General features: G+C 43.3%; 1 protein-coding gene across 1 annotated transcript in view; it reads left to right on the forward strand.

The window, feature by feature from the left end:
- Positions 1-10,163: 10,163 nt before the first annotated feature.
- Positions 10,164-22,871, forward strand: part of LOC309560276 (antigen-presenting glycoprotein CD1d-like) — a 165,776-nt gene continuing 153,068 nt past the window's right edge. The window contains exon 1 of the mRNA XM_082263870.1: positions 10,164-10,257. Coding sequence (XP_082119996.1) covers positions 10,194-10,257 — 64 coding nt within the window. The 5' untranslated portion in view covers positions 10,164-10,193. The remainder of the gene's footprint in view (positions 10,258-22,871) is intronic.

The raw sequence follows: 22,871 nt of genomic DNA on the forward strand, positions 1-22,871 counted from the left end.
TGTAAAGTTCAGGGTCAAAGTTTGCCTCAATGATGTCTTATGGGGGGCGGACCGAACATCGCATATGTTCGCCGGCAGCGGCGAACGCGAACATGCTAAGTTCGCCGGGAACTGTTCGCCGGCGAACAGTTCTATACATCTCTACTCATTGGATTGTGATTTGTAGTCAAGAAGCACAGTGCACATAGACTGCAGACTAATTACCTTCTATTTAGGGAATTTTTTCCATTATTAGAGAATATTATCAAACGCCTTACTTCTACCATCTTCCAAAAGTTCACAAGTGCATCTCGAACCCCCCCTGGCAGACCCATTATGGCTGCCATGGACAGTGTCACAAGTGGCTTCTCACAATACGTGGATGTATTCTTGCAGCCTATAGTGCAAAATTTACCCTCGTATATTTGAGATGGCATCCACCTGTTAGAGCTACTTGCCCCTTACTCTTGGAACCCCTCATACCTTTGGGTGTCTTTGGATGTACAATCCTTATATACATCCATACCACATGAGATAGGTATAAGAGCATTAGAATTTTACTTGGGCCATGACTCTTCCATCAATCCCCGACAGGCAGGTTTTATTATGGAGGCCACGCATTTTTGTCTTACCCACAATTATTTTATGTTTAATGAAGATTACTATCTGCAAGTGAATGGTACAGCTATGGGTGCTAATTTTGCCCCTTCGTATGCTAACCTCGCAATGGGCCATTGGGAAACACATTACGTTCTGAATAATAACCCATATAATTCACATATAGTTTTTTTCGGTCGCTATATTGATGATATCCTTATTATTTGGGATGGGGACTCTTCCGTGGTGGATGAGTTTGTAACCCATTGTAATCAAAATGATATGGGCCTGACCTTCACTTCGGTGGTTAATAAAATCGCGAAGACCATCTTGTGTTGGCTAAAAATTATAATAAGCTCTCTGACTATGAAGATCAAGGGCAGATCCTAAAGAGGAAATTTGCTGATAAAGGTTATCCTCCAGACCTTATTGAACAATCATATTCTCAGTATATAGCGCCAGCGGAAACCAATAGAATAAAGCCAGGGGAGGATGTAAAAAATCTGCAAATGAGATTCACTACACAATATCACAATTGTCACCAACGAATGGAAAAAGTGGTATCAAAACATTGGCCTCTACTACTCCAGGACCCACACTTAAAAACTCTGAATATTAAGGCAAAAATCGCCCCTAGTAAATTAAAAACTACCAAAAAACAACAGTCATCCCTTCTTACCTTCTTCAATATGGTTGGCATGTACCAATGCCGCAAACCATTATGCTTGACATGTCAGTTCGTTACATATGGCAAAAAAGACTTCATGGTCAAGGGGACCACGTATGGAATTAAGAAGTTCCATACCTGCTCCTCTGACTTTGTGGTCTATTGCCTAAAGTGTCCATGCGGCCTACACTATGTAGGCCGTACTATACGTACACTACGAGCCAGTTTTGGCCAACACAGACGGTATATACAGGAAGGCAAAGACATACACAGTGTCCCTAGACACTTTCTACACCATCACGACAAATCCACTGATGGTTTGCAGGTGTGGGTGATCGAATCTATTCCAAGGAGTTTCCCTACGGCGGAGAGGTTCAAACGGCTCTGCCAAAGGGAAACTTATTGGATATACGCCTTAGATGTCCTCTCGCCTGGGGGACTCAATGAGGAATTGGATGTGAATACCATCCTGTAAGGTGTGAACCATATGTCAGGCCAGTTATGTATTCTTTATGAGTTGCTCATATGAATTGTTTTTATGCTTACTGATTCTAACTTAACTAGGCTAGGCTCACATTATTTCTTTGCTAAACCACATCTTCTTCTAAAAATGTTTTAATTTTTTAAATTGATTGTATTATTTTATTATACATTTTTCTTATTGGTGAGGTTGTACGAGAAGTGTACGCTTTTATGTAAACGTGCGTTTTTATCCCCATATGCATTTTTATCTTGATACATTTTTGAGATATGTATATTTGTGCCTTTTAATCTTTTTAATTTTTTATTCTCCCCCTCCCTTCTTCCTTCTTCTTTTCTTCCTTTTGTTTTACTATTTTTTTTTTTTCCCCCATTTCTTATATATTTTTTATATTATAGATCACATTGCTATGGAATTAGCTCACAGTAATTTTACTTGTAATCTTATTGTTACTTTATTTGCTTTATGTTAAATATGATGTATGCTCTTAGTATTAGCATAATAGTATGGTATTAGAATTCCCTTTTTTGCCCCGCCTCTGTACTGTGATTAGCGCAGCCAGCCCCATATATGACCGCATCTTGCCGGTCTTCAGAAACGTCTGAGGAAGGAGCGCAGTACGCATGCTCCGAAACGCGTTACGTCATCACTAGCCGACGAGCGGTTCATCGCCGTCTGTGGCTTGGTCCTGCTCCCCCATTGGATTCTATTCAGTGGCGTCATCTCCCGGCTGCTGGTCCGGCGGGTCCGGCTGACAGGAAGAAGCGCCATGCCATGCAAGGGTAGAGAAGCCATCAGGAGAAACTTAATCTCTATGTAAGTGTGCTATGTCTCTTTGTGCAATAAACTTTGCTTGTTACTGAGTGGCGCCTGTCCTCTTCTGTTTTTTTATGCTGGAGAAGCTCAGGCTAAGGCTATCCAGGATGGACACTATGATGAGAAGCAGTGTGTCACCGGAGGAACGGCTGCTTGTGACATTTCGGTAAGTGAAATAATTTTTGGGGGTTTTGTCTAGGGTTAGTACTTGGGTACGTGTTAAGAGGGTTAGGGGTGAGGTCCTAGTTTGAGGTATAGTTAAAAGAGTTTTAGATGTTGCTTGAAAGGTTAGAAAGCTATATATATGTATATATATATATATATATATATATATATATATATATATATATATATATATATTTATGTAATATGTAATAATTTTTTTTTCAATTATTATTTTAGGTTTCTTGCTACTGGACAAAGTTTTGCCTCCCTACACCACTATTTTTTACTTGGTGTCTCCACAGTGGCAAAAATTATTAAGGAAACATGCGTGGCAATATGGGAGGAGTTAAAGCAGGTGGTAATGCCGGAGCCGACTGAAGAGATCTGGGAAGCTGTTGTAGGTGAGTTTTGGGAGAAAACTCAGTTCCCCAACTGTATTGGTGCCCTTGATGGAAAGCACATCAGTGTGAAGAAGCCTCCCCAATCCGGATCGGCATATTACAATTACAAGAAATATTTTTCGGTGGTACTCCTGGCATTGGCTGATGCCCATCTGCAATTTATTGCAGTTGATGTTGGAGCATACGGCAGCCAGGGTAATGCCCGCATCTTTCGCGAATCGGCCTTCGGACGTCGGCTACACGAAGGATGACTCAATATACCAGCAAGCAGGCCTCTACCATGTACAGAAGAACCAAGCTTGCCATTGGTTATGGTGGCAGACGAGGCCTTTGGACTGGCAGAAAATTTGATGAGGCCATACAGTGGCTATGGTCTGAGTCATTCCAAAAGAATATTCAATTATCGCCTGAGCCATGCACGTCGCGTTGTGGAGTGTGCGTTCGGTGTGTGCTCAGCAAAATGGCATCAAGGTTGTCCTGGCATGCTGCGTTTTGCACAATTTTCTAAGGCACAGCGACAGGAGCACCGTTGAACCAGAGCCACATAACCCCAGTCACCGCGTGCAGTTTATGAACTTGCGGACAACAGCATGGGTCATGACCATCAGAGATCAGTTTGCTGATTTCTTTGTCTAGCCTGATGGGGAAGGGCATGGCAGGATAATTGTGTCTAAAAACATTCATCTTGTAAAAATTTTGTTATCTTCTAATACAGCTTTTAAACACTTCTGTCAGTTCTTTTGATGTCTCTCATTCGACCATTGTTCCAGTGCAATTTTACATGAGGCAAGCGTATGCCACCCCTTACTGGCCTGTGCATACATTTGCCCCATGCAGAAAGAAAAAGGGTGGTTTCCTTCTGCATGAGGCAAGTGTATGCCACCCCTTACTGGCCTGTGCATACATTTGCCCCATGCAGAAGGAAAAGGGTGGTTTCCTTCTGCATGAGGCAAGCGTATGCCACCCCTTACTGGCCTGTGCATACATTTGCCCCATGCAGAAGGAAAAAGAGTGGTTTCCTTCTGCATGAGGCAAGCGTATGCCACCCCTTACTGGCCTGTGCAGATGTACTATTTTTGCCACATACACCAACAAAAAAAACAGAAAGACAAAATATTATTTTAACATACTTTTTTTATTCAAGAAACAAAAACTAAAATAATCACAGCTGCTCATAGGGATAGGACGATTGGTCACCATGGCGTGATTTGGCACGGGGATAGGTTGCATCAGGCTGCGAGTGGGTAGCTTGGGGCAGGCGTTCACGCCCAAAATCATGGTGGTAGGGGGGTCCTGAAAATGTTCGATCTGGGTAATGGGAATGGGCATGTTGTTGAGAAAAGTCAATGGAGGAGTGGGATGGGAAATAGGTGGACGGGGACAAGGTAGGTGTTAGGTGGCGTTGCGGAGGGGGCTGGTATTGAAAGGGGGGTGTTAGCGCTTCTGACGTCCCAGAGGCCATTGGGGGATCCAGAAAAGCGTTGTATGGATCCCTTGGTGGTAGTGGTGGTGGGTGCGGCCCACCACTTATTTTAGCATGTCGGTATTGCATTGCAATAGCGAACATGCGATCCATGCACAGCTTTTCCTGTTCTCCCCCAATGTCCTCCAGGATGTGATATAAAGTGCGGCAGAAGCAGGCACGGGCGTTGCCAGGATCCAGGAAGGCATCCACACTGCGCCTCTCCTGCCGCACTTCCTGCGGCAACGCTAACACCCCGAATGACGATGCCGCCACCCCTCTGACGCTGATTGTGGCCACGGCCAAGCACACCGCCACGGCCACGCACATTGGATAAACTGGACGGTTAGGAGGGTGTGAATTCACTGCTTTCTGTGGCAGCACTGGGGGGGTCTCTCTTCACACGGCGCTTCTACCGCCTCCTCTCTTACATCATCCTCAATGTCAGATGTTGTCCTGAAAAGAAAACAATATCAAAAAATGGCTGCAGAATAGTAAAATTATATTAGCAGGAAACAATGCTCCATGCACCCCTATGTGTAATTAATTGAAAAATACAGTATGTGCTTAAAAAAGTTAACTTACTCTCTATTGCCGTCTATCATGGCTTTACATGCAGAGGTCAGAGCTGAAAGGGTTTGAAAGTGAGATGTGGATGGAGGGTACAGAGGTGAGCAGCTGTGGAAAAAGGCTGAACTCTGCATGAAGCACAACCCTGAATTCTGCACTCTGTATGCAGCGCACCGCTGGACTCTGCACTATGTAGGTAGCGCAGTCCTAAGCTCTGCGCTCTGTGTGTAAACCCCCCCCTTCTTGACCTCTGCACTCCTGGTATTTTATGCCCCTTTAAGACCCTCCCACTGTGAAATTTGACCACACACACTATTTGATGCTGTTCGGAGTTGATAAAGTTTAAGGGGTCGTGGTTGAGTTCCTGTACCTATTTTCTAAGAAAAAAAGCCCTGTGTGGAGGCAATATCAACATTTGGTGAGGGGGAAAGCATACAACCCAATTTTTTATTTTTAAATTACATATAGATATGTGTGTGTGTGTGTGTGTATATATGCGTGTGTGTATATACAGTGCCTTGCGAAAGTATTTGGCCCCCTTGAACTTTGCGACCTTTTGCCACATTTCAGGCTTAAAACATAAAGATATAAAACTGTAATTTTTTGTGAAGAATCAACAACAAGTGGGACACAATCATAAAGTGGAACGAAATTTATTGGATATTTCAAACTTTTTTAACAAATAAAAAACTGAAAAATTGGGCGTGCAAAATTATTCAGCCCCCTTACGTTAATACTTTTTTAATACTTAACACCTTTTCCTGCTATTACAGCTGTAAGTCACTTGGGGTATGTCTTTATCAGTTTTGCACATTGAGAGACTGAAATTTTTGATCAATTCCTCCTTGCAAAACAGCTCGAGCTCAGTGAGGTTGGATGGAGAGCGTTTGTGAATAGCAGTTTTCAGTTCTTTCCACAGATTCCCGATTGGATTCAGGTTTGGACTTTGACTTGGCCATTCTAACACCTGGATATGTTTATTTGTGAACCATTCCATTGTAGATTTTGCTTTATGTTTTGGATCATTGTCTTGTTGGAAGACAAATCTCCGTCCCAGTCTCAGGTCTTTTGCAGACTCCATCAGGTTTTCTTCCAGAATGGTCCTGTATTTGGCTCCATCCATCTTCCCATCAATTTTAACCATCTTCCCTGTTACTGCTGAAGAAAAGCAGGCCTAAACCATGATGCTGCCACCACCATGTTTGACAGTGGGGATGGTGTGTTCAGGGTGATGAGCTGTGTTGCTTTTTACGCTAAACATAACGTTTTGCATTGTTGCCAAAAAGTTCGGTTTTGGTTTCATCTGACCAGAGCACCTTCTTCCACATGTTTGGTGTCTCCCAGGTGGCTTGTGGCAAACTTTAAACAACACTTTTTATGGATATCTTTAAGAAATGGCTTTCTTCTTGCCACTTTTCCATAAAGGCCAGATTTGTGCAGTATACGACTGATTGTTGTCCTATTGACAGAGTCTCCCACCTCAGCTGTAGATCTCTGCAGTTCATCCAGAGTGATCATGGGCCTCTTGGCTGCATCTCTGATCAGTCTTCTCCTTGTATGAGCTGAAAGTTTAGAGGGACGGCCAAGTCTTCATAGATTTGCAGTGGTCTGATACTCCTTCCATTTCAATATTATCGCTTGCACAGTGCTCCTTGGGATGTTTAAAGCTTGGGAAATCTTTTTGTATCCAAATCCGGCTTTAAACTTCTCCACAACAGTATCTCGGACCTGCCTGGTGTGTTCCTTGATCTTCATGATGCTCTCTGCGCTTTAAACGGACCTCTGAGACTATCACAGTGCAGGTGAATTTATACAGAGACTTGATTACACACAGGTGGATTCTATTTATCATCATTAGTCATTTAGGTCAACATTGGATCATTCAGAGATCCTCACTGAACTTCTGGAGAGAGTTTGCTGCACTGAAAGTAAAGGGGCTGAATAATTTTGCACGCCCAATTTTTCAGTTTTTTTTATTGTTAACAAAGTTTGAAATATCCAATACATTTTGTTCCACTTCATGATTGTGTCCCACTTGTCGTTGATTCTTCACAAAAAATTACAGTTTTATATCTTTATGTTTGAAGCCTGAAATGTGGCAAAAGGTCGCAAAGTTCAAGGGGGCCGAATACTTTTGCAAGGCAATGTGTATATATATATATATATGTGTGTGTGTGTGTGTGCATATGACTTTTTTTCCATTAATTATCTAATTTTCTTATTTCACGCTTTTTATTCATCTTTTACCATTTATCATCATCACTTTATACACATATACAGTACACCACTTTACTTATTTTTTTCACATCCATCACTTTTATTCCCTTTACATCCCTTTTTCTGATTTTAGTTCACCTTTCACCCTCTCCTCACCTCACCTCATCATTCCTTCCTCACAGTTTGAACGATCAACCATACATAAATCAAAGAAAAATTTGCGCTCACATCAAAGATAAAAAGAAGCAACTTAAGTGCAAGACAAACACAATACAAACCAAAATACAAAAGAAAGTTGCGCTATGCAATGTGACATAAATTGATAAATAAATTCATCATTTTTAAAATAAATGTCCATAAAGTGAACATTAAAACACAATAGAAAAAAAATCCATATCAACGTGTGGGAAAGAAGAAGACACCAGTGATAATGTCCAAACATAAAAAATTGGCCACAATGCAGCTGTACAATTCTTCTGCGATAAAAGAGCCTTCAGCGCACAAAGTGATTCATTCACCCAAAAATAGATAGCCTCTTACCATAAAAACTTGACCATCAAGGTCGTCAACATTTGTACCATAACCTGGCCAGGGCCTCTGGGGTAGGAAGTATCATGAAGTATATGGATCCAAAAGGATTATGGAAAACACGTCCACTTCCATGTCCACCTCCACTTACTATGACTAATATCACTCCCCATGAAAGAGATAATAATCCTTCATAGTGTAAACTGTATCAATTTTATTAAAGGATAAAGAAATGCACTTACAGAAATACAGATAAAAAAACGTATGAAAATATAAAGCCAGCCAGCTAATCCAACATTGCTCTTCCTTCCGGAATATAACGCGGTGACGTCAGCGCGTCTCGACCCAACGCGTTTCATCACAGATGACGTCATCCTGGGGTACTTTTATCACAGAAGAAATGTACAGCTGCATTGTGGTAAATCTTTTATGTTTGGACATTATCACTGGTGTCTTTCTTTCTCACACGTTGATATGGACTTTTTTTCTATTGTGTTTTAATTTTCCCTTTATGGACATTTATTTAAAAAATGATGAATTAATTTATCAATTTATGTCATATTACATAGCGCAACTTTCTTTGGTATGTTGATCAACCATACATACCTGCCAGCTCTTTATACATCCTGAGTGACTTCCAATGATACCTATATACTCCCCACATGCATGGGATCTTCATTTCCATGACTAACTCTGGGGTCGGAGGGAAACGCGTTGGGGACAAGGCCTGGCTGGAGCCCAGGCTGAGGTTGTCTGACTCATACAACCATAGGACTCAGTGGATGTGTGGCATTAGGGATCTTTACTCTCTTCGTTCCAGTTCTTCCAGTAAGCTTGGCAAGCGTTAACAAGGTTCCATAAATATTTTTCTTCCTGATGAATTCTGGAATACTTCTGTAGCACACCCTACGTAGGAGCTGCAGTCAAAGGGTATTTACCACTCCTGCACAGCCAGGCACACCAAATCTTCACAAGCTCCCAGAGACAGAGAACAGTCCATGACTTTGTTTTTTATGTTTTATTAGGGTGTTTCAACTTGGATAGGGATGGAAGGTTATGGGATACCCACTTGACTTCAACAACTTCAGGGAAAACTTCATATACACAGGCTCTATATACAGTCTTTACTTCTTCACCTGCACACACTTGGTTCCTTCTCCTCTATTCAGTTTCTGCTGGCTCACTCCTTGAGGGGAGCAGACAGGGCCTGATATCAGCTCAGCAACAGCCCATTACAGACAGGAACTTACAGCCCCTAACAGTAGCACATAGGAGTGACACCGCTTACACTTTCTTATTTTCTCCCTTTGTGGTCACTGAGTTCTTTAAGCAATGCCAACCCACCTGGCTGCATCTGCCCCTTTTCACCAGTCCATTTGACTGTTTCCTCACCAGCCCACCCAGCTGACCCTCAGGAGATCCCTAGGGAAAGTCCTGAAGACTTAAGCACACCACTGTCTTTAAGAGAAACTGGCTACAGGTGGCAGTCTCTCCCAGTTGTTAGTCCCCATAGTGCCACTCACTCTGTCCTTTCTTACTCCTGTACCTCAAGGAAAGACTTCCCCCCCGTGTGTTACGGCAGGATCCTTTCAGCACCCAAGCCTCCATCCGACTGCCCCTGCTTGAATGACTCATATTTATTTATGAGGTGGACTCAGTCCCCCCACTGGGGATTGGCTGATTCCTCATAAATATTCATTGCAGCCCTTCCTAGCTCTCACCCTCTAGTTCTAGAAGATTCTACAACCTTCCAGACCAGCGGTAAGTGCCAGAGAGAACTGCCAGATGAGTCATCCAGCCCTATCTCACTGAACCCTGACCCAGATTCCACAGCTCAGGCTTAGCCCTGAGCTAAACTAGAATTTACCTACTCTAAGCTCTAACACATCCTACACTGCTTCTAGCACACACTAGAGGGTGTTACATTTCTCTGTAGTAACTGATAGCCTCTGTACTTGCCAAAAATGTTCTTAATCTGAAAAATGAAAACAAATGCAGCCACCACATCTAAGGACTGGTAAACTGCAAAATATATATTTTTTTCTTAGAATTAGAAAAACCTTAGGTTAGGTTGGATGGGCGAAGGCCATTTACTGTATCATGACACTAGCATGTGTATATAGAAATTGACATCTACCCAGCAGCTTATTGGTTGCTCAGTTTATTTACCAGAGCTGCTCGCATTCAAATCTGTAGTTCTTCCTACGAAGTACAGTCATAAGAAGAAGTCCCTTTCTGCATGAACACACATGTTTATTTCCTAGTACTATAATATTCTTTCTTTCCTTACAGCAGTTTTGTAGAAGAGAGATGAAGGTTCTTATCCCATCCTTTATTATATTCCTTCCCTTACTACTGATCATTACAGCTGAAGGTAAGAAAATTATATGTATCTCTTTTATATTAATGAAAAATATCTTTATGAGGCATTGCAACTGATATAATCAAACTGCATCAATGTATTATAAAAGCAAAGGGAAGTGTGTTATTCAGGTGTGTGATGAAGCTAAAACTGTGTGATAAATAATCCAAGCAATGTAATAAATTATAATTCTCAATCTAATAAACCTTATCCAAGATAATAAATATAAAATGCATGAATATAAATAAAATACTAAATGAGTAGAAGGCACAGATGTATAAATAATAATCCCAATTGTAGTGAATATCTATACGTGCAAACAATGCCAAAAAAAGTGCAAAAAAATGTAAGTCCAGAGACAAAAATCTTATTTTGTAAAGTGCAGAAGGAGAAAGTTCAAAAATATTATTATGTTAAAGTTCATCCACTCATCGATTGGATAGTCCGGTGATCTCACCTCTATAATTAGAGTCAATACTAAAGTCAATACTAAATAGAGTAATTAAATGTGACAAAATGTGACAAAATTACACTCTGTGGAGTGACTTCTCCTCTCGGCGTATTGTCCCCAGATATGTAAATGAGTGTTTTTGCATAGGTGGAATAGATGTTTTCACTTGATATCACTTTTCACAGAATGTTGGTTCCTATGCACTGCACTGATTGATGAACCTTTTTTGTCACTTAAAAATAATATATTTTTTTCTGACAATATTACACTATATGTTGTTTATTTTTATTTACATATCTGGGGAGAATACGTCAAGAGGAGAAGTCATTCCACAGAGTGGAATTTTGTCACATTTAATTACAAGTATTGACTAGTGTTGAGCGAACACGGACTGTATTATTCGTGTTCGTACCGAATAATTGGATTTTTTGTACCCGAACACGGACACGGACACTTTACTGTATGTTCGGGTAAAAATCCGTGTTCGGTCGTTTTATTTCCGGGTTTTGCATGCTTTGGCGCTCTTTTCATGGCGGGCTTTCAACAGCCAATCAACAATCGTTTAACTGGTGTGCCTTAAGCCATCCCAGCCATGCCTGCAAATGTCTCAGTAGCTGTGATTGGCCGTCTGAAGCATGTGACCAAGTCTTTATAAGTTCGAGGCAGCCGCAGCGGCGTCATTATGCTGCTTAGATTCAGGGACAGAGCACACATCAACGTGCTGGCTGCTGATTAGGGAAAGATAGGCAGGAAAAAACCATTTGTGTCCGGATAGAATTGAGGGACAGGTCGGAGTGTTTAGGCAGGGCGAGTTGTAGGCATTTTAGGGATAGAGTCTGCTGAATTATAGGGTCAGTGTCTTCTACAAACTACAATCGATATTGCTGTGTGGGGGGTGGGGTGAATCTGCACTCAATCCTGATCTACGATCTCTTCTCAATCCTGTTAGGGACAGAGTCTGCTGAATTTTAGGGAAACTGTGTTCTACAAACTACAATCGATATTGCTGTGTGGTGTGGGATTGTCAGTGATCCACATCCATTTTTCTGTGTGTGAGCTGCAGTGAACACAATCTTTTTGGGCTGCAGTGAACACAATCTTTTTGGGCTGCAGTGAACACAATCTTTTTGGGCTGCAGTGAACACAATCTTTTTGGGCTGCAGTGAACACAATCTTTTTGGGCTGCAGTGAACACAATCTTTTTGGGGTGCAGTGAACAAAATCTTTTTGGGGTGCAGTGAACACAATCCTTTTTGGTGTGCAGTGAACACAATCTTTGTGGGGTGCAGTGAACAAAATCCTTTGTGGGGTGCAGTGAACACAATCTTTTTGGGGTGCAGTGAACAAAATCCTTTTTGGGGTGCAGTGAACAACATCCTTTTTGGGGTGCAGTGAACACAATCTTTTTGGGGTGCAGTGAACAAAATCCTTTGTGGGGTGCAGTGAACACAATCTTTTTGGGGTGCAGTGAACACAATCTTTTTGGGGTGGAGTGAACAACATCCTTTTTGGGGTGCAGTGAACAAAATCCTTTTTGGGGTGCAGTGAACAAAATCATTTTTGGGGTGCAGTGAACACAATCTTTTTGGGGTGCAGTGAACACAATCTTTGTGGGGTGCAGTGAACACAATCTTTTTGGGGTGGAGTGAACAACATCCTTTTTGGGGTGCAGTGAACAACATCCTTTTTGGGGTGCAGTGAACACAATCTTTTTGGGGTGCAGTGAACACAATCTTTGTGGGGTACAGTGAACAGAATCTTTGTGGGGTGCAGTGAACACAATCTTTGGGGGGTACAGTGAACACAATCTTTGTGAGGTGCAGTGAACACAATCTTTGTGGGGTGCAGTGAACACAATCATTGTGGGGTGCAGTGAACTCAATCTTTGTGGGGTACAGTGAACACAATCTCATACTTCTGAAGGTTTGAGGGTGCTGCCTGTTCCATACTCCCCCTACTCCTCATCTAGCCTTTTAGGGGTACAAACAATAGTAATTGGGGCCTAGTGTGGTTGTGTACGTGTGATATACATACACTTTTTTGGGATCATATTTTCTATTCCGCTATTTAATCAAAAACCTTTGGGGATCAGTTAAATTGGGGGATAGTCTGTGTTGGTACGTGTGAGAGAGATCCACCTTTCCAAGTTGTTGGGGTTCATCTCATACTTCTGAAGGTTTGAGGGTGCTGCCTGTTCCATACTCCCCCTACTCCTAGCCTTTTAGGGGTACAAACAATAGTAATTGGGGCCTAGTGTGGTTGTGTACGTGTGATATACATACACTTTTTTGGGATCATATTTTCTATTCCGCTATTTAATCAAAAACCTTTGGGGATCAGTTAAATTGGGGGATAGTCTGTGTTGGTACGTGTGAGAGAGATCCACCTTTCCAAGTTGTTGGGGTTCATCTCATACTTCTGAAGGTTTGAGGGTGCTGCCTGTTCCATACTCCCCCTACTCCTAGCCTTTTAGGGGTACAAACAATAGTAATTGGGGCCTAGTGTGGTTGTGTACGTGTGATATACATACACTTTTTTGGGATCATATTTTCTATTCCGCTATTTAATCAAAAACCTTTGGGGATCAGTTAAATTGGGGGATAGTCTGTGTTGGTACGTGTGAGAGAGATCCACCTTTCCAAGTTGTTGGGGTTCATCTCATACTTCTGAAGGTTTGAGGGTGCTGCCTGTTCCATACTCCCCCTACTCCTAGCCTTTTAGGGGTACAAACAATAGTAATTGGGGCCTAGTGTGGTTGTGTACGTGTGATATACATACACTTTTTTGGGATCATATTTTCTATTCCGCTATTTAATCAAAAACCTTTGGGGATCAGTTAAATTGGGGGATAGTCTGTGTTGGTACGTGTGAGAGAGATCCACCTTTCCAAGTTGTTGGGGTTCATCTCATACTTCTGAAGGTTTGAGGGTGCTGCCTGTTCCATACTCCCCCTACTCCTAGCCTTTTAGGGGTACAAACAATAGTAATTGGGGCCTAGTGTGGTTGTGTACGTGTGATATACATACACTTTTTTGGGATCATATTTTCTATTCCGCTATTTAATCAAAAACCTTTGGGGATCAGTTAAATTGGGGGATAGTCTGTGTTGGTACGTGTGAGAGAGATCCACCTTTCCAAGTTGTTGGGGTTCATCTCATACTTCTGAAGGTTTGAGGGTGCTGCCTGTTCCATACTCCCCCTACTCCTAGCCTTTTAGGGGTACAAACAATAGTAATTGGGGCCTAGTGTGGTTGTGTACGTGTGATATACATACACTTTTTTGGGATCATATTTTCTATTCCGCTATTTAATCAAAAACCTTTGGGGATCAGTTAAATTGGGGGATAGTCTGTGTTGGTACGTGTGAGAGAGATCCACCTTTCCAAGTTGTTGGGGTTCATCTCATACTTCTGAAGGTTTGAGGGTGCTGCCTGTTCCATACTCCCCCTACTCCTAGCCTTTTAGGGGTACAAACAATAGTAATTGGGGCCTAGTGTGGTTGTGTACGTGTGATATACATACACTTTTTTGGGATCATATTTTCTATTCCGCTATTTAATCAAAAACCTTTGGGGATCAGTTAAATTGGGGGATAGTCTGTGTTGGTACGTGTGAGAGAGATCCACCTTTCCAAGTTGTTGGGGTTCATCTCATACTTCTGAAGGTTTGAGGGTGCTGCCTGTTCCATACTCCCCCTACTCCTAGCCTTTTAGGGGTACAAACAATAGTAATTGGGGCCTAGTGTGGTTGTGTACGTGTGATATACATACACTTTTTTTGGATCATATTTTCTATTCCGCTATTTAATCAAAAACCTTTGGGGATCAGTTAAATTGGGGGATAGTCTGTGTTGGTACGTGTGAGAGAGATCCACCTTTCCAAGTTGTTGGGGTTCATCTCATACTTCTGAAGGTTTGAGGGTGCTGCCTGTTCCATACTCCCCCTACTCCTAGCCTTTTAGGGGTACAAACAATAGTAATTGGGGCCTAGTGTGGTTGTGTACGTGTGATATACATACACTTTTTTGGGATCATATTTTCTATTCCGCTATTTAATCAAAAACCTTTGGGGATCAGTTAAATTGGGGGATAGTCTGTGTTGGTACGTGTGAGAGAGATCCACCTTTCCAAGTTGTTGGGGTTCATCTCATACTTCTGAAGGTTTGAGGGTGCTGCCTGTTCCATACTCCCCCTACTCCTAGCCTTTTAGGGGTACAAACAATAGTAATTGGGGCCTAGTGTGGTTGTGTACGTGTGATATACATACACTTTTTTTGGATCATATTTTCTATTCCGCTATTTAATCAAAAACCTTTGGGGATCAGTTAAATTGGGGGATAGTCTGTGTTGGTACGTGTGAGAGAGATCCACCTTTCCAAGTTGTTGGGGTTCATCTCATACTTCTGAAGGTTTGAGGGTGCTGCCTGTTCCATACTCCCCCTACTCCTCATCTAGCCTTTTAGGGGTACAAACAATAGTAATTGGGGCCCAGTGTGGTTGTGTACGTGTGATATACATACACTTTTTTGGGATCATATTTTCTATTCCGCTATTTAATCAAAAACCTTTGGGGATCAGTTAAATTGGGGGATAGTCTGTGTCGGTACGTGTGAGAGAGATCCACCTTTCCAAGTTGTTGGGGTTCATCTCATACTTCTGAAGGTTTGAGGGTGCTGCCTGTTCCATACCCCCCCTACTCCTCATCTAGCCTTTTAGGGGTACAAACAATAGTAATTGGGGCCTAGTGTGGTTGTGTACGTGCGAGATACATACACTTTTTTTGATCATATTTCCTATTCCGCTATTCAATAAAAACCTTTGAGGATCAATTGAATTGCGGGATAGTCTGTGTCGGTACGTGTGAGAGAGATCCACCTTTCCAAGTTGTTGGGGTTCATCTCATACTTCTGAAGGTTTGAGGGTGCTGCCTGTTCCATACTCCCCCTACTCCTCATCTAGCCTTTTAGGGGTACAAACAATAGTAATTGGGGCCTAGTGTGGTTGTGTACGTGTGATATACATACACTTTTTTTGGATCATATTTTCTATTCCGCTATTTAATCAAAAACCTTTGGGGATCAGTTAAATTGGGGGATAGTCTGTGTTGGTACGTGTGAGAGAGATCCACCTTTCCAAGTTGTTGGGGTTCATCTCATACTTCTGAAGGTTTGAGGGTGCTGCCTGTTCCATACTCCCCCTACTCCTCATCTAGCCTTTTAGGGGTACAAACAATAGTAATTGGGGCCCAGTGTGGTTGTGTACGTGTGATATACATACACTTTTTTGGGATCATATTTTCTATTCCGCTATTTAATCAAAAACCTTTGGGGATCAGTTAAATTGGGGGATAGTCTGTGTCGGTACGTGTGAGAGAGATCCACCTTTCCAAGTTGTTGGGGTTCATCTCATACTTCTGAAGGTTTGAGGGTGCTGCCTGTTCCATACCCCCCCTACTCCTCATCTAGCCTTTTAGGGGTACAAACAATAGTAATTGGGGCCTAGTGTGGTTGTGTACGTGCGAGATACATACACTTTTTTTGATCATATTTCCTATTCCGCTATTCAATAAAAACCTTTGAGGATCAATTGAATTGCGGGATAGTCTGTGTCGGTACGTGTGAGAGAGATCCACCTTTCCAAGTTGTTGGGGTTCATCTCATACTTCTGAAGGTTTGAGGGTGCTGCCTGTTCCATACTCCCCCTACTCCTCATCTAGCCTTTTAGGGGTACAAACAATAGTAATTGGGGCCTAGTGTGGTTGTGTACGTGTGATATACATACACTTTTTTTGGATCATATTTTCTATTCCGCTATTTAATCAAAAACCTTTGGGGATCAGTTAAATTGGGGGATAGTCTGTGTTGGTACGTGTGAGAGAGATCCACCTTTCCAAGTTGTTGGGGTTCATCTCATACTTCTGAAGGTTTGAGGGTGCTGCCTGTTCCATACCCCCCCTACTCCTCATCTAGCCTTTTAGGGGTACAAACAATAGTAATTGGGGCCTAGTGTGGTTGTGTACGTGTGATATACATACACTTTTTTTGGATCATATTTTCTATTCCGCTATTTAATCAAAAACCTTTGGGGATCAGTTAAATTGGGGGATAGTCTGTGTTGGTACGTGTGAGAGAGATCCACCTTTCCAAGTTGTTGGGGTTCATCTCATACTTCTGAAGGTTTGAGGGTGCTGCCTGTTCCATACCCCCCCTACTCCTCATCTAGCCTTTTAGGGGTACAAACAATAGTAATTGGGGCCTAGTGTGGTTGTGTACGTGCGAGATACATACACTTTTTTTGATCATATTTCCTATTCCGCTATTCAATAAAAACCTTTGAGGATCAATTGAATTGCGGGATAGTCTGTGTCGGTACGTGTGAGAGAGATCCACCTTTCCAAGTTGTTGGGGTTCATCTCATACTTCTGAAGGTTTGAGGGTGCTGCCTGTTCCATACTCCCCCTACTCCTCATCTAGCCTTTTAGGGGTACAAACAATAGTAATTGGGGCCCAGTGTGGTTGTGTACGTGTGATATACATACACTTTTTTTGGATCATATTTTCTATTCCGCTATTTAATTTAACTGGGCCTCCATGCGAGACCTGTGTGCCTTGTTGCGCTGTTTTGAGTACTCCACCAACATGGCCAGTGGCAATGACGCCGTTCTCAGCTTAACTATCCCACTTCTATGCCTCCTTGAAAAAACAATTCGGGCGATGATGGAAGAGGATGTGGCACAGGATGAGGAGGAGGAGGAGGATGAAGAGGTAACATTTCCAAGGCTTTCAGGGCAGTCATTCGCAAGGGGCTCCGAGGGTGGGTTCCTGCACACGCAAACGCCAGGGACGCAATTGTCCAGCAGGGGCACAGTTCTGGAGGATGAGGAGGATGAGGAGGAGGAGGAGCTGGAGGAGGAGATGGAACCATGTTCACAGCAGGGTGGCACCCAGGCCAGCTCATGGCCATCACTGGTGCGTGGCTGGGGGGATACAGAGGACACGGACGATACACCTCCCACAGAGGACAGCCTTTCGTTGCCTCTGGGCAGCCTGGCACACATGAGCGATTACATGCTGCAGTGTCTCCACAACGACCGCCGAGTTGCCCACATTCTAACTTGTGCTGATTACTGGGTGGCCACGCTGCTGGATCCCCGTTACAAGGACAACGTACCGTCCTTAATTCACTCACTGGAGCGCGATCGCAAGATGCGCGAGTACAAGCGCACGCTGGTAGACGCCATGCTGCTGGCATTCCCATCTGACAGCGGGGCCACAGTGGAAGCACAAGGCAGAGGAGGAGGAGGAGGAGGTCGCCAACGCAACCAGGGCACCGCCAGCACCTCAGAAGGCAGGGTTAGCATGGCCGAAATGTGGAAAAGCTTTGTCAGCACGCCACAACAAACAGCAGCACCAGCAGCTCAGATGGAACGTCTTAGCAGGAGGCAGCATTTTACCAACATGGTGGAGCAGTATGTGTGCACACGCCTACATGTAGTGAATGACGGGTCTGCCCCCTTCAACTTCTGGGTCTCCAAATTGGGCACATGGCTTGAGCTTGCCCTTTACGCCTTGGAGGTGCTGGCGTGCCCTGCAGCCAGTGTATTATCTGAACGGGTATTTAGCACGGCTGGGGGCGTTATAACAGACAAGCGCAGCCGCCTGTCCAGAGACAATGTGGACAAGCTCACGTTCATTAAAATGAACCAGGCATGGATCCCACGGGACTTTTCCGTACCTTATGCAGAATAGCAATGGATACCGACCTTACCCACCCATTGTTCCATTTTTGCTCTTTCTCACTCTTTTGGGGTGTACCCTCATTTAAAATTTTTGAAAAGAAGCAGTGTTGGCTACCTCGTCCTCCTCCTCAGGGCCAGATTAATGTAGGGGCTATTGGAGCTGCAGCTCCAGGCCCCTACCTTTTATATAGGCCCCGGGTTGGCCATATTCACTGTTACCGCTCTTCTGTCACTTGTAAACACAGAAGTCTGGCTTCTATGCTCGCTTCCCCAGGCAGCACCCTCAGAACCTCCCCACACAGCGTGAAGGCCGGACAAGGAGGGACAGTTGGCGATGCATGGATGTGTTTATGGGCTTCAGAGACAGCATCCCATGTTGAATTAGGCATGCATGGCTGCACCCTTCCTCCTCTGGGTGCATGGCAAGGCACGGCCCTTAAGGCCCTTCAAAATCCTCAGCACCAAGCCCATGATGCTGTTAATCCGGCCCTGGTCCTCCTCCACCGCCGCTTCCACCTACACCGCCCATAGGTGTGCGCAGCCTATTGCATTAAGGTGTGCACCCCAAAGTTGAAATACACATGCATGTGTTTGCCAGCAGGGAGAGTAATGTATCGGGGCCATGTACCTGTAGGCAAGGAGAAATAGAGCAGAGCAGGTCCCAGGGAAATCTTTCCCATCTCCTCACTGGCAATGCTATGTGCCCTAGGTGATTAGGGTGTGCCCAGGCACACCCAGCACACCCTGTGCGCACGCCTATGTCACCGCCACATCCACCACCACCTCAACCTCCCTCCTACTCCATATGGGCCTCGTCCTTCAGAGATGAAGAAGAACATTGTTTTATTTTTCTGTTTTTTTTTTGTTGTTTTAAGTTATTTCCCTATCCACATTTGTTTGCAGAGCACTTGCCATGCTCTTAATTACGTTTTGCTGCCATTTGCAGCACTCTAGCCCTTTCCTTTGGTGTTTTAGAGCCATTTTAGTGCCTTAAAGTTCGGGTCCCCATTGACTTCAATGGGGTTCGGTGTCCGGGAAAAGTTCGGTAAAAGTCCGGGACACGGACCCGGACTTTTTTTTAAAGTTCGGCCGAACCCGTCGAACACGGACATCTAGGTGTTCGCTCAACCCTAGTATTGACTCTAATTATGGAGATGAGATAACCAGACTATCCAATCGATGAGTGGATGAACTTTAACATAATAATATTTTTGAACTTTCTCCTTCTGCACTTTACAAAATAAGATTTTTGTCTTACATTTTTTATGCACTTTTTTGGCATTGTTTGCATGTATAGATATTCACTACAATTGGGATTATTATTTATACATCTGTGCCTTCTACTCATTTAGTATTTTATTTATATTATCTTGGATAAGGTTTATTAGATTGAGAATTATAATTTATTACTCTTCTTGGATTATCACACAGTTTTAGCTTCATCACACACCTGAATAGCGCATTACCCTTTGCTTTTATATTTCTTTTTGCAAGCCCTTAAGTACTTGTGTTGGTGAGTGCTGCAGTTCATCTATAGGTGTAGGTAGTAGCCACTAGCCACCCCAGCAACGCACATGTTCTAATACTCTATTGCAGGAATTTATTAACCTGTTCTGGCCCGGAAGGATTTGCCCCCTTAATGACCAGGCTGTTTTTTGCGATTCGGCACTGCATTACTTCAACGTACAATTGCACGGACGTGCGACACTGTACCCAAATAAAATTGATGTCCCTTTTTTTCCCCCACAAACAGAGCTTTCTTTTGGTGGTATTTGATCACCTGTGCAATTTTTATCTTTTGCGCTATAAACTAAAAAAAAAACCCACAATTATGAAAAAAAAAAAAAAACAATGTTTTTCACATTCTGCAATGTAACATTCCCCCCCAAAAAAATGTAAAAATCAAAATGTTTCATCCTTTTAGGCCAATTTGTATTCTGCTACATATTTCTGGTAAAAAAAAAAAATTGCAATAAGCGTATTTTGATTGGTTTGCGCAATAGTTATCACACCTACAAAGGTTTATATAATTTTTATTTACTTTTTTTTTTTTACTAGTATTGGTGGCGTTCTTCGATTTTTAGCTGGACTGCGACATTGCGGTGGACAGATCGGACCCCTAACTGACATTTTTGACACTTTTGGGGGGGACCAGTGACATTACTACAGTAATCAGTGCTAAAAATATGCACTGTTACTGTAATAATGACACTGGCAGGGAAGGGGTTAACATAGCGGTGATCAAAGGGTTAAGTGTGAGCCTAGGGGAGTGTTTTCTAACTGTATGGGGGAGGGACTTGTGAAATGATCATAGAGACCTGTGTTCCTATATAGAAGGGTCATAGGGGCTCTATGATCATTCCAGGGAGAAGAACGGTCAGCTGTGTTTACAACAGCAGACCATCCTCTCTCAGCGGGGATCGATCACGGGTGCCTGGCAGCAAACGTGGCGGCCGGGCCCCATGGATCGCCATCCCCGCTCACTAATGGGGGCGTAAGTGCGAAGCCGACGGTGCGCGCTCGCCCCCCAGCACCATTCCCGCAAACCGATGTACCCATACGTCAATTCGCTCAGCCGAGCCAGCCTGTCGCAGTATATATGCGGCGGGCGGTTGGCAAGTGATTAAAGTCCCCACTGTGTAATGAGTATGGGACTTTAAAGCTTTAGAACAAGAATTTCACATCTTAGTGCTAAAACAACCTTGAAACCTCTTGGCATTACCCACCCTAGTGTTATAAAAATCACTCATTGCCACACTGATTTACTGCTGCTGTGTGAGAGATAACTTCACAACCATGGACCAGTGGCGTCACTAGGGTTGGTGTCACCCGGAGCGGTAACTCACGGTGTCACCCCAACCCCTTTCAATAATGTTTTTTTATTTATTTTTTTTTTACTAATGTAACTTTTAAATCATAGCTCCCATATAACACTAAATGTAATGGCAATAGCGACATTAATAACTAGGAGAATTAAAATGACCTTAAAATTACAATGTGGCAATAGGTGTATAATGAGAATCTAAAGGAGGCTCACATACACTAGCAGCGCTAATTAAAATGACTTGTGTAAAGAAACAATGCATCAAATATTATACTCTACAAAATAGTGTCCATTCAAAGTGAGTAATATCCGCAAATGCTGAATAATATAGTCCATATATTGAATAGGATCCTGGAGTGCAAGCCTGTGAACCCCGTGGCGCTTCCTGTTTAAGTGGACCACCGTCACCACACCTCAGAAAAAACGTGCCCCCCTAGGTAGTAAAAACTCACCACAGGATGGGAAAAAAACACCTTGAATGGGATATAATTCCAGAATGTGGTAAACGAATTCCAGGTAAACGCTCTCCGGATTATCCAAACTCTGATATATAATCAGGACTTCAATTCAGCATAAACAGCACCAGACACCTCAGATCATGTATGGGAAAAGAAAGGGGGAGGACCCATAGTGTAATTCCGTAAACACCACTTTATTAAAATTCCCAATCCCCCATATAAGATACACTCACAGTGTTAAAATTAAATAGTAGCATGTAGAATAAAGACCCGGGGATACCCACATAAGGAGTCCCCCGGGGGTAGATAATACAATTTGGCTATATGTATATGAATCTCCTAGGATCTGGTTGTTTGCATCCAGGCAGGAAGTATATTTTATATTTCCGGGCATCGTTTACACCGGTGAGGAGATGATACATGAGTTTTTCCAAGAGCCTTATCCAATGAAAATGGTTTGGCATATTTACTATCCGGGTTATGGAGGTGATGGTCCGAGCCGCGACCCTGGCTGGTGATTGGTCCGCGAGTCCTAAATGGGCGGTTCCGGTCACATGCCGTTGATTGGCTCGGGTCGTGTTATCTTTCCGGAATGTGATAGTTTACCTTCCGGGTTGGAGGTGAGGGGGTCTGTTCTGAGCCGTGGCACTGGCCGGTGATTGGTCCATGTGTCTCTTATGGGCGGTCACGGGCGCGGGCCGGTGATTGGATGGTGTCCCTTTCCTCTTCCGGATTGTGTATGTATTTCAGAGGAGCGTGATGGTGCGTGCTCGCGCCCTCCGTAGAAGTCCGTGTGACGAAACATGTAAGGGCGTGAGCACGCATCCATCAGCTGTCACGCAGAGTCGGTGCGCTGGAGCTCCGGTTTCCCTAATAGGTAGCGGTGAGTTACCGGCACACGACGGACTCTTCTCTTTATTCTACATGCTACTATTTAATTTTAACACTGTGAGTGTATCTTATATGGGGGATTGGGAATTTTAATAAAGTGGTGTTTACGGAATTACACTATGGGTCCTCCCCCTTTCTTTTCCCATACATGATCTGAGGTGTCTGGTGCTGTTTATGCTGAATTGAAGTCCTGATTATATATCAGAGTTTGGGTAATCCGGAGAGCGTTTACCTGGAATTCGTTTACCACATTCTGGAATTATAT

Source organism: Pelophylax lessonae (assembly GCF_965119305.1).
Source record: "Pelophylax lessonae genome assembly, chromosome: 7".
Classification (NCBI taxonomy): domain Eukaryota; kingdom Metazoa; phylum Chordata; class Amphibia; order Anura; family Ranidae; genus Pelophylax; species Pelophylax lessonae.